The sequence below is a fragment of the Conger conger genome, chromosome 10 (assembly GCF_963514075.1).
Source record: "Conger conger chromosome 10, fConCon1.1, whole genome shotgun sequence".
NCBI lineage: Eukaryota > Metazoa > Chordata > Actinopteri > Anguilliformes > Congridae > Conger > Conger conger.
In genome coordinates, this window is record NC_083769.1 from 40229002 (window position 1) to 40242968 (window position 13967).

The 13967-nt window shown below is 51.1% G+C and overlaps 1 protein-coding gene across 5 annotated transcripts in view; it reads right to left on the reverse strand.

The window, feature by feature from the left end:
- Nucleotides 1-2990: 2990 nt before the first annotated feature.
- Nucleotides 2991-13967, reverse strand: part of LOC133138664 (arginine-glutamic acid dipeptide repeats protein-like) — a 184190-nt gene continuing 173213 nt past the window's right edge. For all 5 annotated transcript variants that reach the window (XM_061257599.1, XM_061257602.1, XM_061257601.1 and 2 more), the window contains 8 exons: nt 13710-13910; nt 13073-13189; nt 11412-12787; nt 10071-10293; nt 8884-9595; nt 7462-7629; nt 6763-6943; nt 2991-5646 (listed from right to left, as the gene is read on the reverse strand). In XM_061257599.1, the coding sequence (XP_061113583.1) occupies nt 5613-5646; nt 6763-6943; nt 7462-7629; nt 8884-9595; nt 10071-10293; nt 11412-12787; nt 13073-13189; nt 13710-13910 (3012 nt within the window). In that variant the 3' untranslated portion in view covers nt 2991-5612. The remainder of the gene's footprint in view (nt 5647-6762; nt 6944-7461; nt 7630-8883; nt 9596-10070; nt 10294-11411; nt 12788-13072; nt 13190-13709; nt 13911-13967) is intronic.

Consider the following 13967-nt stretch of genomic DNA (forward strand, 5'->3'; position numbering starts at 1 on the left):
AGAGGGAACAGACGGGCTCATACGGTATTCACAGGGAGACTAAAGGCACCCGCCAGTGTCTGCAGTGGAGGCTTTCTGCGATGTGACAGCGAACGAGAGGCAGGTGAGCTAACCTCCGCACGCCGGCGCCGTTATTCTGCCAGCAGAGCGGGAATAATGGCCTCCTTTCTAACCGTCAGCAGCGTCACCTCACACTAACACACAATCACACTGCCTGACTCTTTCTCAACGGCCAATAGCAGCGAGCGTCACCTCACACTAATACAAAATCACACCGCCTGACTCTTTCTCAAGGGCCAATAGCAGCCAACGCACCTCACACTAACACACAAACACAACATGTGACACTTTCTCAAGGCCCAATAGCAGCCAACGCACCTCACACTAACACACAATCACAACATGTGACACTTTCTCAAGGCCCAATAGTAGCCAACGCACCTCACACTAACACACAATCACAACATGTGACACTTTCTTAAAGCCCAATAGCACCTTTCCACAGTCGTCACCTGACCCCCTGACTACAGGGCCTTACTGGCAGTAGGTGAAGTGGAGGGCAGCTACAGGCTGTAATCTCTGGTTCTGTCGGGGGGGGGCTCATGTTCCTGGGTTGAGCTCCTGTCTGTCAGTGTCCAAGCAGTTTACATAAACGTAAGAGACGGAACTCATTACTCGGTAAACACAACCACCTCTTCATTGGAATCGGCGTCGCATGCGGAATCAGTCACTTCATTCTCACCCACCGTGTTCTTATTCAAGTTCCTCTCAGATTTAATATTTGGGAAATTAAGTACTAAAAAATGTACCTACTGTGATGCTAATTAGCTAGCGAGCGGGTTTACACGGTGCTAATCATCATCGTTGGCAGGCCTGTGGCTAGCTTTAGGCCATCTGACTGGAGATAATTACATTAAAGTAACCTTGCAGGTGGCCTTATCCAGAGCTAATGAGCAAAAATGCAAGAGAGACACCAGTGAGTGTAATGGATACGCAACGCCACTTAAGTACTAGGCCTAAAGTAAGTTACCTTAAATTACTCTTGTAATTATGTGGGAAGTTTAATGGTTTCCTTCCATATTTTTGTATGTTAAGGGCAAAAAAGGGGAGATGAGAGTCCAGGGTTTAAGGAAAGTAAAAAATACATAAATGACATTCTGTATGTGAACTTTATGTATCCCGAAGACTGTAGAAATCCAAATCTTGCCATCTTCTGCATGTAATAAAAACTCCTGTTGGCTCACCACTCCTTGAAAAGGAGAAAGGAGCTCTTCAAACACTTTCATTTAGATCAATAAAAATACAAGTAACTGATTTTTCAAACATATTGTACACATCTTGAGATTTTAGATATTCACTATAGTATGTCCAACAGGTTTCATAGTTGTGTAGGCGACATTAAAACCGTGTATTTTTATAGTAACCACTAGGTGACGTCATGGTGGTCATCTGTCACTGGGTGACCACAATGCCTTTAAATCAAAATCTACCATTTAGAATCTACCATCTGCAATGGAAAATACGATAGCTAAAATAACCAAAAATGTTTAGGTTCGTTATAAACAGTGTTTTAATACAAGATTGAAAAGTAACGATAATGTATTGTCAACATAACTACATAGCTTTATAGCTAGGCGTACTACAGTTTGGCTAGTGGCGTTAGTATGCCAGCTATGTTCTATGCATCAAGTTGAATCAGATGAACGTTAAAGGTACAATAAGTAATTTCAGACTTCTAACGGCCAAGAGAGGAATTTCAGCAACAAACACACTCAAACCACAACACGTTTATCCCACACCTTCTCTGTGAACGCGTTGAAGTTTAAACACCATTGGCTGTAGGAATTGAAGAGCTTGAATTATTGCCTAGCTATACAATGTTTTGGTACAGATTGCCGGCCCGTCAACTGCATATTTTGAAACCTGAATTTAAGGACTATAACCACAGGTAGACATGTCAGTGAGCCTTTTTCAATGATAGGAAGGGACTTGCAACAATGTTTTAACACAAAAATCGTACCTATTGTACCTTTAAGTAAAATAAACTCACCGAATGCATCCAAATTAGAAAGCATCACAGTCACGGTATCCCGGTTTGTTTTTCTTAATACTCGGTAAACCATAAAAAGATTCATTCAGAAACGCAAACGTTGGATTCTTCAATGAAACTCAATGAAACTTCAATGAGTCGTTGCCACAGGCTTGTTCAGCCTTCGGAGCTGGTGCGATTGACCCCACCTGTGTTGTTGAGACTCGTCAATCAAAGGTGGGACTTTTTCTCCAACGGTATTTGATTGACTGGGCACAGGATCATTTCTCGAGTCTAAAACCATCTTTAAAAAGCGGCAAGAAACTGGCGCTTGGACACAGAAAACGTAATATAAACCGATAAAAGTCGAGTCACCCATTTCGCTAGCTACAAACGTCACACATGCTGTATAACAATCCTGACATAGCCACATCAACGAAGTGCTAAGGAGTAGAAATATAGATAAAAGATTCATTCGAAATTATTGAATCCAAGGTGCGTCTGCTTTCTTAGACAGATTGCATTTATCTTATTTCAGTTGACGGGTATGTTAATTTCACTAAACTGCGTGGAACTGCCTTAATGGGCGCACTCGAGCCCTAGGTAAACTCACACACATGATTTGCTTCTGCTTCAGGGAGAACACTGTGCTACATCAATCAATGTCAGAGATGGTTAAAAAAAATGAAACGTATATATTCAAACATTTTTTATTTCATTTATAAATATCCTCTCTGTTAGCTGAGCATTCAAAATCCCTTAAATGAAAATGCAAGTTGCACTTTATCAGTTAGGACTTCTGCAATGGAACACAGAAGACTCATTTGAGCGTTTTTAGTACTACTTTAATTCACTCGAGCTAGGGGGAAACCAGGCATATTTCAGCTTGGTAGCCTGGAAACGTTCATTAAAAAATGTTTTAAGATCAGTAAAATAATAAAGTACACAACCAGACTCAGAATTTAAACGGCACAATCAAAAACGTAATGTGGCGTAACTTAGTTTATTTTAATTCCACAAATTTTTCAAAAAAATTACAAAATACTCAAATGGAGAGAAAACACAGGACTCACAATTTTTCTGAATTATTTCTACGTTTTGTTTACATTGTGTCATCCCATGGCAAACTACTAATATATACAATAAGCTTCAAGATACCAGTATATATAAATTTTAGCAGTCAGAATTCACATTCTGCTATTGCTGCTTTTAAACAAGAAGCTAAACCATTGACAACACTTAACATCAAAGGTTTGAGACAGAGAGGGGAGGGGGGAGGGCCGCAGGAGAGTTTTAACGGAAATGTTTCCAATACACGGTACCAGACACAGGCAGGTTTGAAGGTGAGTTCAAATTTAGAGTATTCAACTCCTGGTGTTTGGTCATGAATATCAGGAAGGACGGGTCTGAATGTCACACTCCTTCCTAATAACCAGCTAAGATATCGTCACACAGATCGAAAAGATATTAGCTTTGTTTTGCTTTTTATGCCCCTAACCCCCTCCCTCCCTCCTGCATTGTAGTGATTCTGTTTCATTTATACTGTAATAGCATATAACAGTAATGGAAATACAAAAAAAAGAATAAAACAAAACAAAAATTGACAGGAACACAACAAAGGAAACGGGGGGGGAAATGTCCATGGACTATAAAGCTACCATACATGGTCTGACACATAAACCATTATGACAGTGAACCCCACATCTAATATAACAGTCTGAGATGGCCAGTACAAAACCCCTGTAGCCAACAGAGAGGCAGAAAAGTAGAGACAAGAGTGTGAGAGAGAAACAGAGACAGAGAGAGAGGGAGGGAGAGAGAGGGAGAGAGAGAGAGAGAGAGAGAGAGAGAGCGCCAGGAATGACCGTGCACCACATTACAGTGCAGGTCACGGAATGCAGAGAGCCTTGAGCGGTCGCCTCCTGTTTGCCGTCGCCCGGGGGAACGCGCTGGACGCCCGGTCGGAGCGCCCGACCGCAGCCCCACCGCTGGTTTCACAGTGACCACGGAGCCCCCACACCACCGGCAGAGAAGGACAGGGAGTCGTGGCGACGCGGCGCACCGCCAGGTCACCGAGGGGAGCATTGGCACGGTCTGCTCGTTAGCACCTAGTTCTACAGCGACTTTATCAGTGGTGTTGTGCTACACAAAGTTCAGCTTTAAGGTAATACCGTTGTGATGAAACAAACTGCTGCCAGGATTACCATTCTCTTAAATGGCAAAAAAAAAACAAAAAAAAAACATAAAAAAGTAGTTTTTAGTTAGTTTGTACCAATAATGAATGGATCCTGTATATTTTCTCTCTTAATATACGTACATTTATTTACTCAAATAAATATGCCGGTAAAGCCTTTTTCAAAAATACTTTTATCACTTTGGTACAGGGCAATATTTGAGAAGTGACCAAATGTTGAAAAAGTGCATTCCTTTTGTAAAGCCAATGATATGATAGAGAATACTGTGTATAAACCGAATCTGTGGCAAGTCTGTGGTCTTTCAGTGCAACACCAATCTGAGTGGACTGTAGGGGGGGCCAGGGGCCCAGTGTCTCGCCCACAGTCACCACACACAACAGACCTCCACTCCTCACGCGGGACTGAAAACACACCCAAACTCCTGTTTTCGAGTTAGCCACACCAGGCCCGGATGCACTACTTATGTCCAGCCAAGAAAGACGACAGGAGAGTCCCCCATTTTGAGAGCGGATACAATGTCCTGCACCTTTACTCCTGGCAGCCATTTTGAGAGCAGATACAATGTCATGCATCTTTACTCCTGGCAGCCATTTTGAGAGTGGATACAATGTCCTGCACCTTTACTCCTGGCAGCCATTTTGAGAGTGGATACAATGTCCTGTACCTTTACTCCTGGCAGCCATTTTGAGAGTGGATACAATGTCCTGCACCTTTACTCCTGGCAGCCATTTTGATGGGCTGCAGCCATCTCAGAAAGCATTTCCTGTTGAAATAATGCCATCATGCCCCCCTCTGAAACAAAGGGATAATGCTTCTGAACGGTAATGCTGGAGGTCTAACACAATGGTTAGGAATCCACACCTAATAATTATAATTATATTTATATATATTATTTACAGACTCAAAAATGCCATGCTGTAGCTCTTTAAAATTATGAAAACTCCCTACAATGTATTAAAATAACTGTGGAATTTAAGATAGCACTTTAAAAGATTTCTCGGATAATGGCCCAACTGTTGTTTTTCGTGTTGTTTCTCCTTTAAGCACAGTGACGGAGTGTCTTATGTTCTAGCACCTACGCAGAAAACGGCATGGAGGTCTCTCAGTCAGTTTCACATGCAGGGAAGTCACAATCAGTCTGGAGGACGTTGTCGCTACTTGAGGGCTATATATATATGTATATATATATCAAATAAAGTCAATTTCTTTAAAAAATAAACACGTCCATGACAGGAAATAAAGCCGGAAAAAATAAAAATCTTCAGGTCATCTGCTCCTGCCGTTTTTCTCTCTACTTTGTTCCAGAGTCACAGTTCCTCTGTCAGACAGTCCTGTAACAGCTTCCTGTGTGTGTCCTTCCGTCCTCCTGCAGCGAGACTCACCGCAGGCTACAGCTGCTTGTCCCCCTCCTTCTTCAGACGGCTGCAAAACAAACAGCATGAGTAACAACCAGCCTGTCTACAGGGAGAACACACTGCATCAGCCCACTGTCTACAGGGAGAACACACTGCATCAGCCCACTGTCTACAGGGAGAACACACTGCATTAGCCCACTGTCTACAGGGAGAAAACACTGCATTAGTCCACTGTCTACAGGGAGAACACACTGCATCAGCCCACTGTCTACAGGGAGAAAACACTGCATTAGTCCACTGGCTACAGGAGAGAACACACTGCATCAGCCCACTGGCTACAGTGGAGTAACACACTGCATTAGCCCACTGTCTACAGGGAGAACACACTGCATCAGCCCACTGTCTACAGGGAGAACACACTGCATTAGCCCACTGTCTACAGGGAGAACACACTGCATTAGCCCACTGTCTACAGGGAGAACACACTGCATTAGCCCACTGTCTACAGGGAGAACACACTGCATTAGCCCACTGGCTACAGTGGAGAACACACTGCATCAGCCCACTGTCTACAGGGAGAACACACTGCAATCAGCTCACTGTCTACAGGGAGAAAACACTGCATTAGCCCACTGGCTACAGTGGAGAACACACTGCATCAGCCCACTGTCTACAGGGAGAACACACTGCAATCAGCTCACTGTCTACAGGGAGAAAACACTGCATCAGCTCACTGTCTACAGGGAGAAAACACTGCATCAGCCCACTGGCTACAGGAGAGAACACACTGCATCAGCCCACTGTCTACAGGGAGAACACACTGCATTAGCCCACTGTCTACAGGGAGAACACACTGCATTAGCTCACTGTCTACAGTGGAGAACACACTGCATCAGCCCACTGTCTACAGGGAGAACACACTGCAATCAGCTCACTGTCTACAGGGAGAAAACACTGCATCAGCTCACTGTCTACAGGGAGAAAACACTGCATCAGCCCACTGGCTACAGGAGAGAACACACTGCATCAGCCCACAGTCTACCGGGAGAACACACGGCATCTGCCCAGAGAAAACACTGTAACGCAGACGGCATAGTCTTAGAAACAGCAGAGGCCATCTTTAGCGTGTATGAGAAAAGGGTTTTCATGTTGCATGTTGGTGCTGTCGGGCCCCGGGCGGTACCTGTAGTAGTCCTCCTGGCCGGGCAGCGGGCCCCCGTGCATGTGGTGGTGTCCGTGCAGCCACTGCTGCTCCATGGCCAGGCGCTGCAGCTCGGCCGACTGCGCGTGCATGGCCTGCAGCTGGTGCGCCGCAGACATGGGGGGCGGGAGCGCCCCCTGGAGCTCCCGCGGGTACGGGGTCCCTGCAGCGCCAAAAAGCACCGGTCTCACACACACGCTCCGGGACACCGTCTCACACACGCGCTGCTCACATTACATTACCCCATTAACGTGTAAGGCCACACGTATGTGATTACAATGCTCCCAACTGACCTCATCTGAACTACTGTTACTGACACTCACTGTTAGTGTGACTTTTTAAAGGGAATGCTCTGTGTGTAAAGCCAGCCAGGGGGACAGTGTTATGGCGTCCTGTAGTGTAGCGGTTAAGGTAAATGACTGGGACACGCAAGGTCGGTGGTTCTAATCCCGGTGTAGCCACAATAAGATCCGCACAGCCGTTGGGCCCTTGAGCAAGGCCCTTAACCCTGCATTGCTCCAGGGGAGGATTGTCTCCTGCTTAGTCTAATCAACTGTACGTCGCTCTGGATAAGAGCGTCTGCCAAATGCCGATAATGTAATGTAATGTAATTTGCAGCGGGGCCAGGGAAGAGAGGTGTGGAGCTGTGAGTGTTGGGCGACGCGCCCCCAGCTCACTCACCGAACACAGGGTGCCTCAGCATCTCGTGCTCGTGGGGCGGCTGCCCCAGCAGCGGGTTGGGGATGGCGCCGGGGGGGTACGGAAAGCGGGCCAGGTGGGGGCCGGCCGCTAGCGGGTCAACCAGGGGGTGGCCCCCCGAACCTGGGGGACACACAAGACATTCCCCACCTTCTGGAGGTCAGTACGGGTCATACAACAAGGGCAGCACACATTTATACAGTCTCACAACAACACTCAAAACAATTTTATACAGCTACTTCTTATAGAGATATTTTCATGCAGAAAGATAGGCTTTACTATAACGCTCCTTCACACTTATTCAGGTTGTAAATACATTATGAAACATTTAAACTCTTAACTGAACATTCTAATGCTGGTGTGACAATCACCACTAGAACATTCCAAGACATTCCAAAATAGCCAAGGCTTAAATAAACTCCGTATCTCAAATCTTATCTAAGGGGTCTATCTTAGGGAAGTCTTTTAGCTCTGTGGACTAAAGGAGTGGTTCTCTCTAAGGCCATGCTGAGTGCAGGTGTGGGTGAGGGCTGTGGTGGTGTTGGGGTATGTGTGGTGTTGACACGGTTTCTGGTGTGAGTGTTGGGGTGTGTGTGGTGTTGATACTGTGCCTGGTGGTGGTGTTGGTGTGTGTGTGTGTGTGTGTGTGTGTGTGTGTGTGTGTGTGTTAACACTGTGCATGGTGTTGGGGTGTGTGAGGCTCACTTTGGTGCAGCGGGTCCTGCAGGTGCAGGTGTGAGTGGATGTGCGTGTGGTGGTGTTGGGGTGTGTGTGTGTGTGTGTATGTGAGTGTGTGTGAGTGTGAGTGTGAGTGTGTGTGTGAGTGTGTGTGTGTGTGTGAGAGTGTGTGTGTGTGAGTGTGTGTGTGAGTGTGTGTGTGTGAGAGTGTGTGTGTGTGAGTGTGAGTGTGTGTGTGAGTGTGTGTGTGTGTGTGAGAGAGAGAGTGAGTGTGAGAGAGTGAGTGTGAGTGTGTGTGTGTGAGTGTGTGTGTGAGTGTGTGTGTGAGTGTGAGTGTGTGTGTGTGTGAGTGTGTGTGTGAGTGTGTGTGTGTGTGTGTGTGTGTGTGTGTGTGAGTGTGTGTGTGTGTGTGAGTGTGTGTGTGAGTGTGAGTGAGTGTGTGAGTGTGTGAGTGTGTGTGTGTGTGTGAGTGTGTGTGTGTGTGTATGTGTGTGTGTGTGAGTGTGTGAGTGTGTGTGTGTGTGTGTGAGTGTGAGTGTGAGTGTGAGTGAGTGTGTGAGTGTGTGAGTGTGTGAGTGTGTGTGAGTGTGTGTGTATGTGTGTGAGTGTGAGTGTGTGAGTGTGTGTGTATGTGTGTGAGTGTGAGTGTGTGTGTGTGTGTGAGTGTGAGAGAGTGTGAGTGTGTGTGTGTGTGTGAGTGTGAGAGAGTGTGAGTGTGGGGCTCACCTTGGTGCAGCGGGTCCTGCTGGTGCAGGTGCAGGTGTGAGTGTATGTGGGAGTGCTGGTGGTGGTGCGGCGTGACGTTGAACATCTGCAGCCGGGCGATGGGGTCGTTGGCCACGGAGGCCATCCTCTCCGCGTGGAGCCTCTCGGCGGCCAGCCGCTCGGGGTAGGTCATCTCGGGCCGCAGCTGGGGCCCGGCCAGGGCCAGCCGCTCCCGCTCCAGGTGGTTGAGGCCCGGGTGGAAGGAGGCGAAGGGGTGGTGGCCGGCCATGGGCGGCAGCGTGATGGCCCCGTGCCGGGCGAAGTGCTCCATGGGGTTGGCGGAGGGGTGCAGGCCCTCCAGCTCGGGGGGCTTGACCTCGAAGCCGGGCTTCATCCTCTCGCGGAGCTCCCTCTCGCGGAGCTCCCTCTCGCGGAGCTCCCGCTCCCGGAGCTCCCGCATGCCCGGGTCGGCCGCGTACAGCCCGGGCATGTGGTAGGCCAGCAGGGGGTCGGCGGGCAGCGACACGAAGAAGGGGTGGTTGCGGTTGGTGGGGGACATGACGTGGGGCCGGGCGTACTCGCTGAGCGTGCGCAGGGCGGGCGTGTCCGGCCCGATGTAGGGCGGCACCGCCGCGATGGTGGTGGGCGGCGGCTCGAACGACGGCCGCATGTGGGCGGGGCCCGCCATCTGGGGCTCGCCCAGTCGGCCCTCGTGGGACGAGCAGGGTGCTTTCTGATTGGGCGGAAGAGAGTGAGATTAGATTAAGATTCATTAGATTAGAGTCGATTATTATTGCCAGGAAATGCATCTTTCTGCATCCAAGTTACTGAATTTTTTGGCCCCTAGGGATGGTAAACCCTGGTCCCAGAGAGGCGCAGTGTGTGCTGGTTTTAGTTTTCACCTTGAAATCAACCGGTTCATACTCAAAAAAACAAGGTGAGGGGGGTTAACTGTGTGATTAACTGCTTTAATTGATTGAGTTAAGTCCTGAGTTACAACAAAAACCTGCACGCCCTGCGGCTCTCCAGGACCCCTGCCCTAGCCTCAGGAGCGGTGGGATATTTAGACCGGGTGTTCAGGAAGGGTGGATAAGCACACACACACACACACACACACACACACACACACACACACACACACACACACACACACACACAGATAACAGCATTCGTGTTGTAAATGGGAGTGAAAGTGTGACGGTACGTACAGCAGCTCTCTCAGCCTCCCTCTCTCGCTCCCGCTCCCTCTCTCGTTCCTTCTCCTTCTCCTTCTCTTTCTCCTTCTCCTCCCGCACTTTCTGCTCGGCCTCCCTCTTGGCCTTCTCCAGGGCCTCCTCGCGCTTCTTGGCCAGCTTGGACGAGGCCAGGGGGGTAAAGCAGAAGTCCGTCCGGGCGCACGTGTTGTAGCCCCGGTCCAGGTGCTTGTAGAAGCTGCAGAACCATTGTGACGTTAAGTCCAGTGTGGAGAGATAACTACACGGCAAGATGAGTATGGTTTTCACATATCCTGCACTACTCATTTAAAAACACAAGACCAGTGAGTATCCAACCAACTCAGCATACCACTTGGTCATTATAACGGATTATTTTCCAAAGAAAATATTTCATTGCCTTGTGATGATTATAATTAGCCTATAGAACCTAATTTCTAAACTTTGGACTCGACATCCTACAAATATATAGATATATAGAGACGTTTGACACATGAATAACCTCTCATCATTTTAGGCCATTATTTAATCTATCAAAACCTTAATGTTCCCATCAGACATCTACAAAAACATTAATATTTCCATCACACACCTCTCAAAACATTAATATGCCCATCAGACATCTATCAAAACATTCATACGCTCATCAGATATCCATCAAGACGTTACTATGGCCGTCAGACATCTATCAGAGCATGGCAGACCATCAGAAATGATGATGGATTGAAGTACGCCCAGGAAACAAGTTTTTCAGTGCTGCATCACTCAGCCGATGACTCACGGGCGGAAGGTAATTTGAGTTCTCACACAAAAAAGAAAAACGGGGAAAAAAAGGTCAGCAGTTTGACTGGCTGCAAATATCATGACTAAAATGACATCTTTCCCCCGCTCACCCAAGCGTTTACATCCAGCTCTCAAACCCTCGTGATTCGGAGCTGTGTGACAGTGACGGGTAACGCCGTTAAACTGCGGAGCGGCTGGGCGTTATTTATGGAGCTGCTCAGCCTGCCTCCGTGTGCCCACGCGAGGACGGGCGAGGAGATGGATCTAGAACATTCTTCAGCCTCCACAAACGGAACCTCCCCATCAATAACATCCATCAGCTGCGGCCTTGTCAGGCTGGGACAGGCGCACAAGCCAGAGAAAACGTCAGGAGGAGACGTTCCCTCAAGTCCGAAAACACGAAGAAGAACAGACAACGGACGACGGGGGAACAAGGTCGTCTTGGGGTGATCGATGTTGGGCTGATCGATGTTGGATTGACCCGACTGAACGTGTGAGCTGGAGAACATGTTAAAGTCAGAAGATGTGTGGGAAGGAAGCGGGCGGAGGGCGTACCGTGCTGATTGGCTGGCGTGGCTGGGGATGTTGACGACGGTGGGCTCGGGGGAGGGGCTCCGCTGAGGCGGCGGGGGGCTCTCGGGCTCCTCGGACTCGTCCAGAGGCTCCTCCTTAATCTGGACGGGCGGGACGGCGGAGGGGGCGGAGCAGGGGCCCCCCACGGAGGCCGGCAGGGGCATGGAGATGGAGGAGGGCGGGGACTGCAGGCTGGCCATGGAGGCGCAGGAGGAGGAGGAGGATGAGGATGAAGAGGGGACGGACGACAGAGGCAGGACCGGCGGCCCGCCGGGGATGAAGGGGTGCGGGTGAGGGGGGTAGGGGGGCTGAGAGGAGACGGTGTGGGGGTGCGAGGACGATACGGAGGGGGGCAGGGGGGGCGCAGGGGGAGGGCCGTGGCTCCCGCTGGGGGGGAGGGTCTGTGATTGGGTGAGCACGGGGGGCTGGGCGGGCGGGGGCTGTAGCTGCTGCCCCTGGGGCATTAGCTGCAGGGGGGGCGGGTGGGCGGAGGGCGGGTGGTGCGTGGAGAGGGAGCTGAGGGGTTTGAGCGCGGGGGGCGGGGGCAGGTTGGAGGGCATCTGGGGGAAGGGCGGGGCGGAGAGGTGCGGGGGGTGTTTGTGGGACGGGGGGTTGGGCATGTGTGGGATGGGCGTGGTGGGCGGGGGCTTGATGTGGGGCATGGACATGGGGGCGGGGGGCAGGGGCTGCTCGCGGGGGGGCTGCGGGGGGCCCTGGGCCGAGGAGGAGGGGGGCTGCATTTGGGACGGGGGCGTGTGGGGCTGCTGCAGCACCTGGGAGGGCGGGGGCACCAGGGGGAAGGGCTGCGGAGGAGGCAGCGAATGGGGGTGCGGCAGGTGGGAGGGGCCAGCCTGCAGGGGGTGGGGCAGGGGCGGGAGAGGGCCGTGGAGGGACGGGGGCAGCTGAGGGGGGCCGGGCTGAGAGGGGGGCGGAGCCGCCAGGGGCGAGGGCGGCGAGGGGTGCCTCTGCGGGTGCAGCGGCCCCCCCTGCTGGATGAGGGACAGCGGGGAGGTCTGCGCGGGCCCCTGGGGGGGTACGGAGGAGGGCCCGAGGGACGGGGACGCCTGCGGGGCCAGGGGGGGGGCCCCGGGCGCGGGCGGGGCGGGGGCGGAGCCCTGGGCGGCGGGGCCCCCGGGGGCCTGGATGACGGCCGGGTGCTGTGCCTGCAGGCCCTGCTGCTGGGCGGAGGAGTCCGAGTCGCTCTCGTTGTCCCGCGGGCTGGGGATGCTGGGGGACGAGCTGCGGTTGTCCTGGTCGATGTCTTTGGGGTCGCTGCTGCCCTCGTCGTTCACGCTGCGACCGTCCGAGCTCTCGCCCTCCCCCTCGCACTCCGACGGGGAGTCCGGCCGATTCAGCTCCTGGGGGACCCAAACCAGACCGTCACGCCCTGCTCCCAACAGCCCAGCCTCACTGGCTCATTTACTCCTTCAATTACTGGAAAAACCCCTCATGATGAATTGGGTACATGTATAACACATAATAATGACACTCAATCAACACCTCACTCTGAGCATTAGTTTAACCTCGCACATCGCCAGAGAGTCGCGGGAGGCCAAATTAAACGGGCTACATTAATTGCCGCGTGTTAATCAGATCTCCTGGAGGGGCGCGGGGCAGACGCTGCACGTGGAGACAGGGCTCACCTGAGTCTTGGTTTTCTTGGCGGCGGCTCCTCTCTCCAGCTCCTCGGTGTCGGAGGCTCCCTTCTCCCTCTGCCGCTTGGCGCTCTTCATGGGCGACACCACCTCCTCCTTAATCTTCTGTGAACGAGACAGGCCGTTAAAGAGCTTTCCCACACGCCCTCTCAGCCCAGACACACACCCACGTACCAGACGCAAGCGGAATATTAAAACACAACCCTGGATGTAAAATAGGACAGGGTTTAAAACATTTTTATATCTTAGATTTAAATAAATAAATCTTACATTTTCTCAAAACCAGGGGTTTACAGTGCCCCCATTTTAGGAAGCTTTGCTCCGGTATATTTACGTGTGCTAACTGGAAAAATACTTCAGGATCTACTAAAGTAATGCGCTCCTCGGTAAAGAACGTTAGCACAGAGCCCTGAAAAACCCTCCCATTTCCCCAGCCCCAATCACAGACGGTGGTGATGGAAAAGCCTGATAAAAAGGACTAATTTGAAGCTGAAATCTGTGAAAAGCGTGCCTCAGGGATGCAGAGCAGGGACGTTGGGAGGCTGCACACACACACACACACACACACACACACACACACACACACACACACACACACACACACAGGCTGGGGGGTGAGCGGTACCTTGCTGGGTCTCTTCAGCGGCTCGGCCTTGCTGTCCGTGCTGGAGGTGCTGGCTGCGCTGGGGGAGGTGCGTCCGCTCGGGGAGGTGCTGGCGGCGCTGGGGGAGGTGCGGCCGCTGGAGCGCAGCTCCTCGTTGGTGGGGGAGGCGCGGCCATCGGGGCTGGCCGTCTGCTTCTTCCTCCCGCTCCGCAGGGTAGACATCTGGACCAGCAGAACATTCATCACAAACACGAACAACTGACTGCACCCAGGACTTCA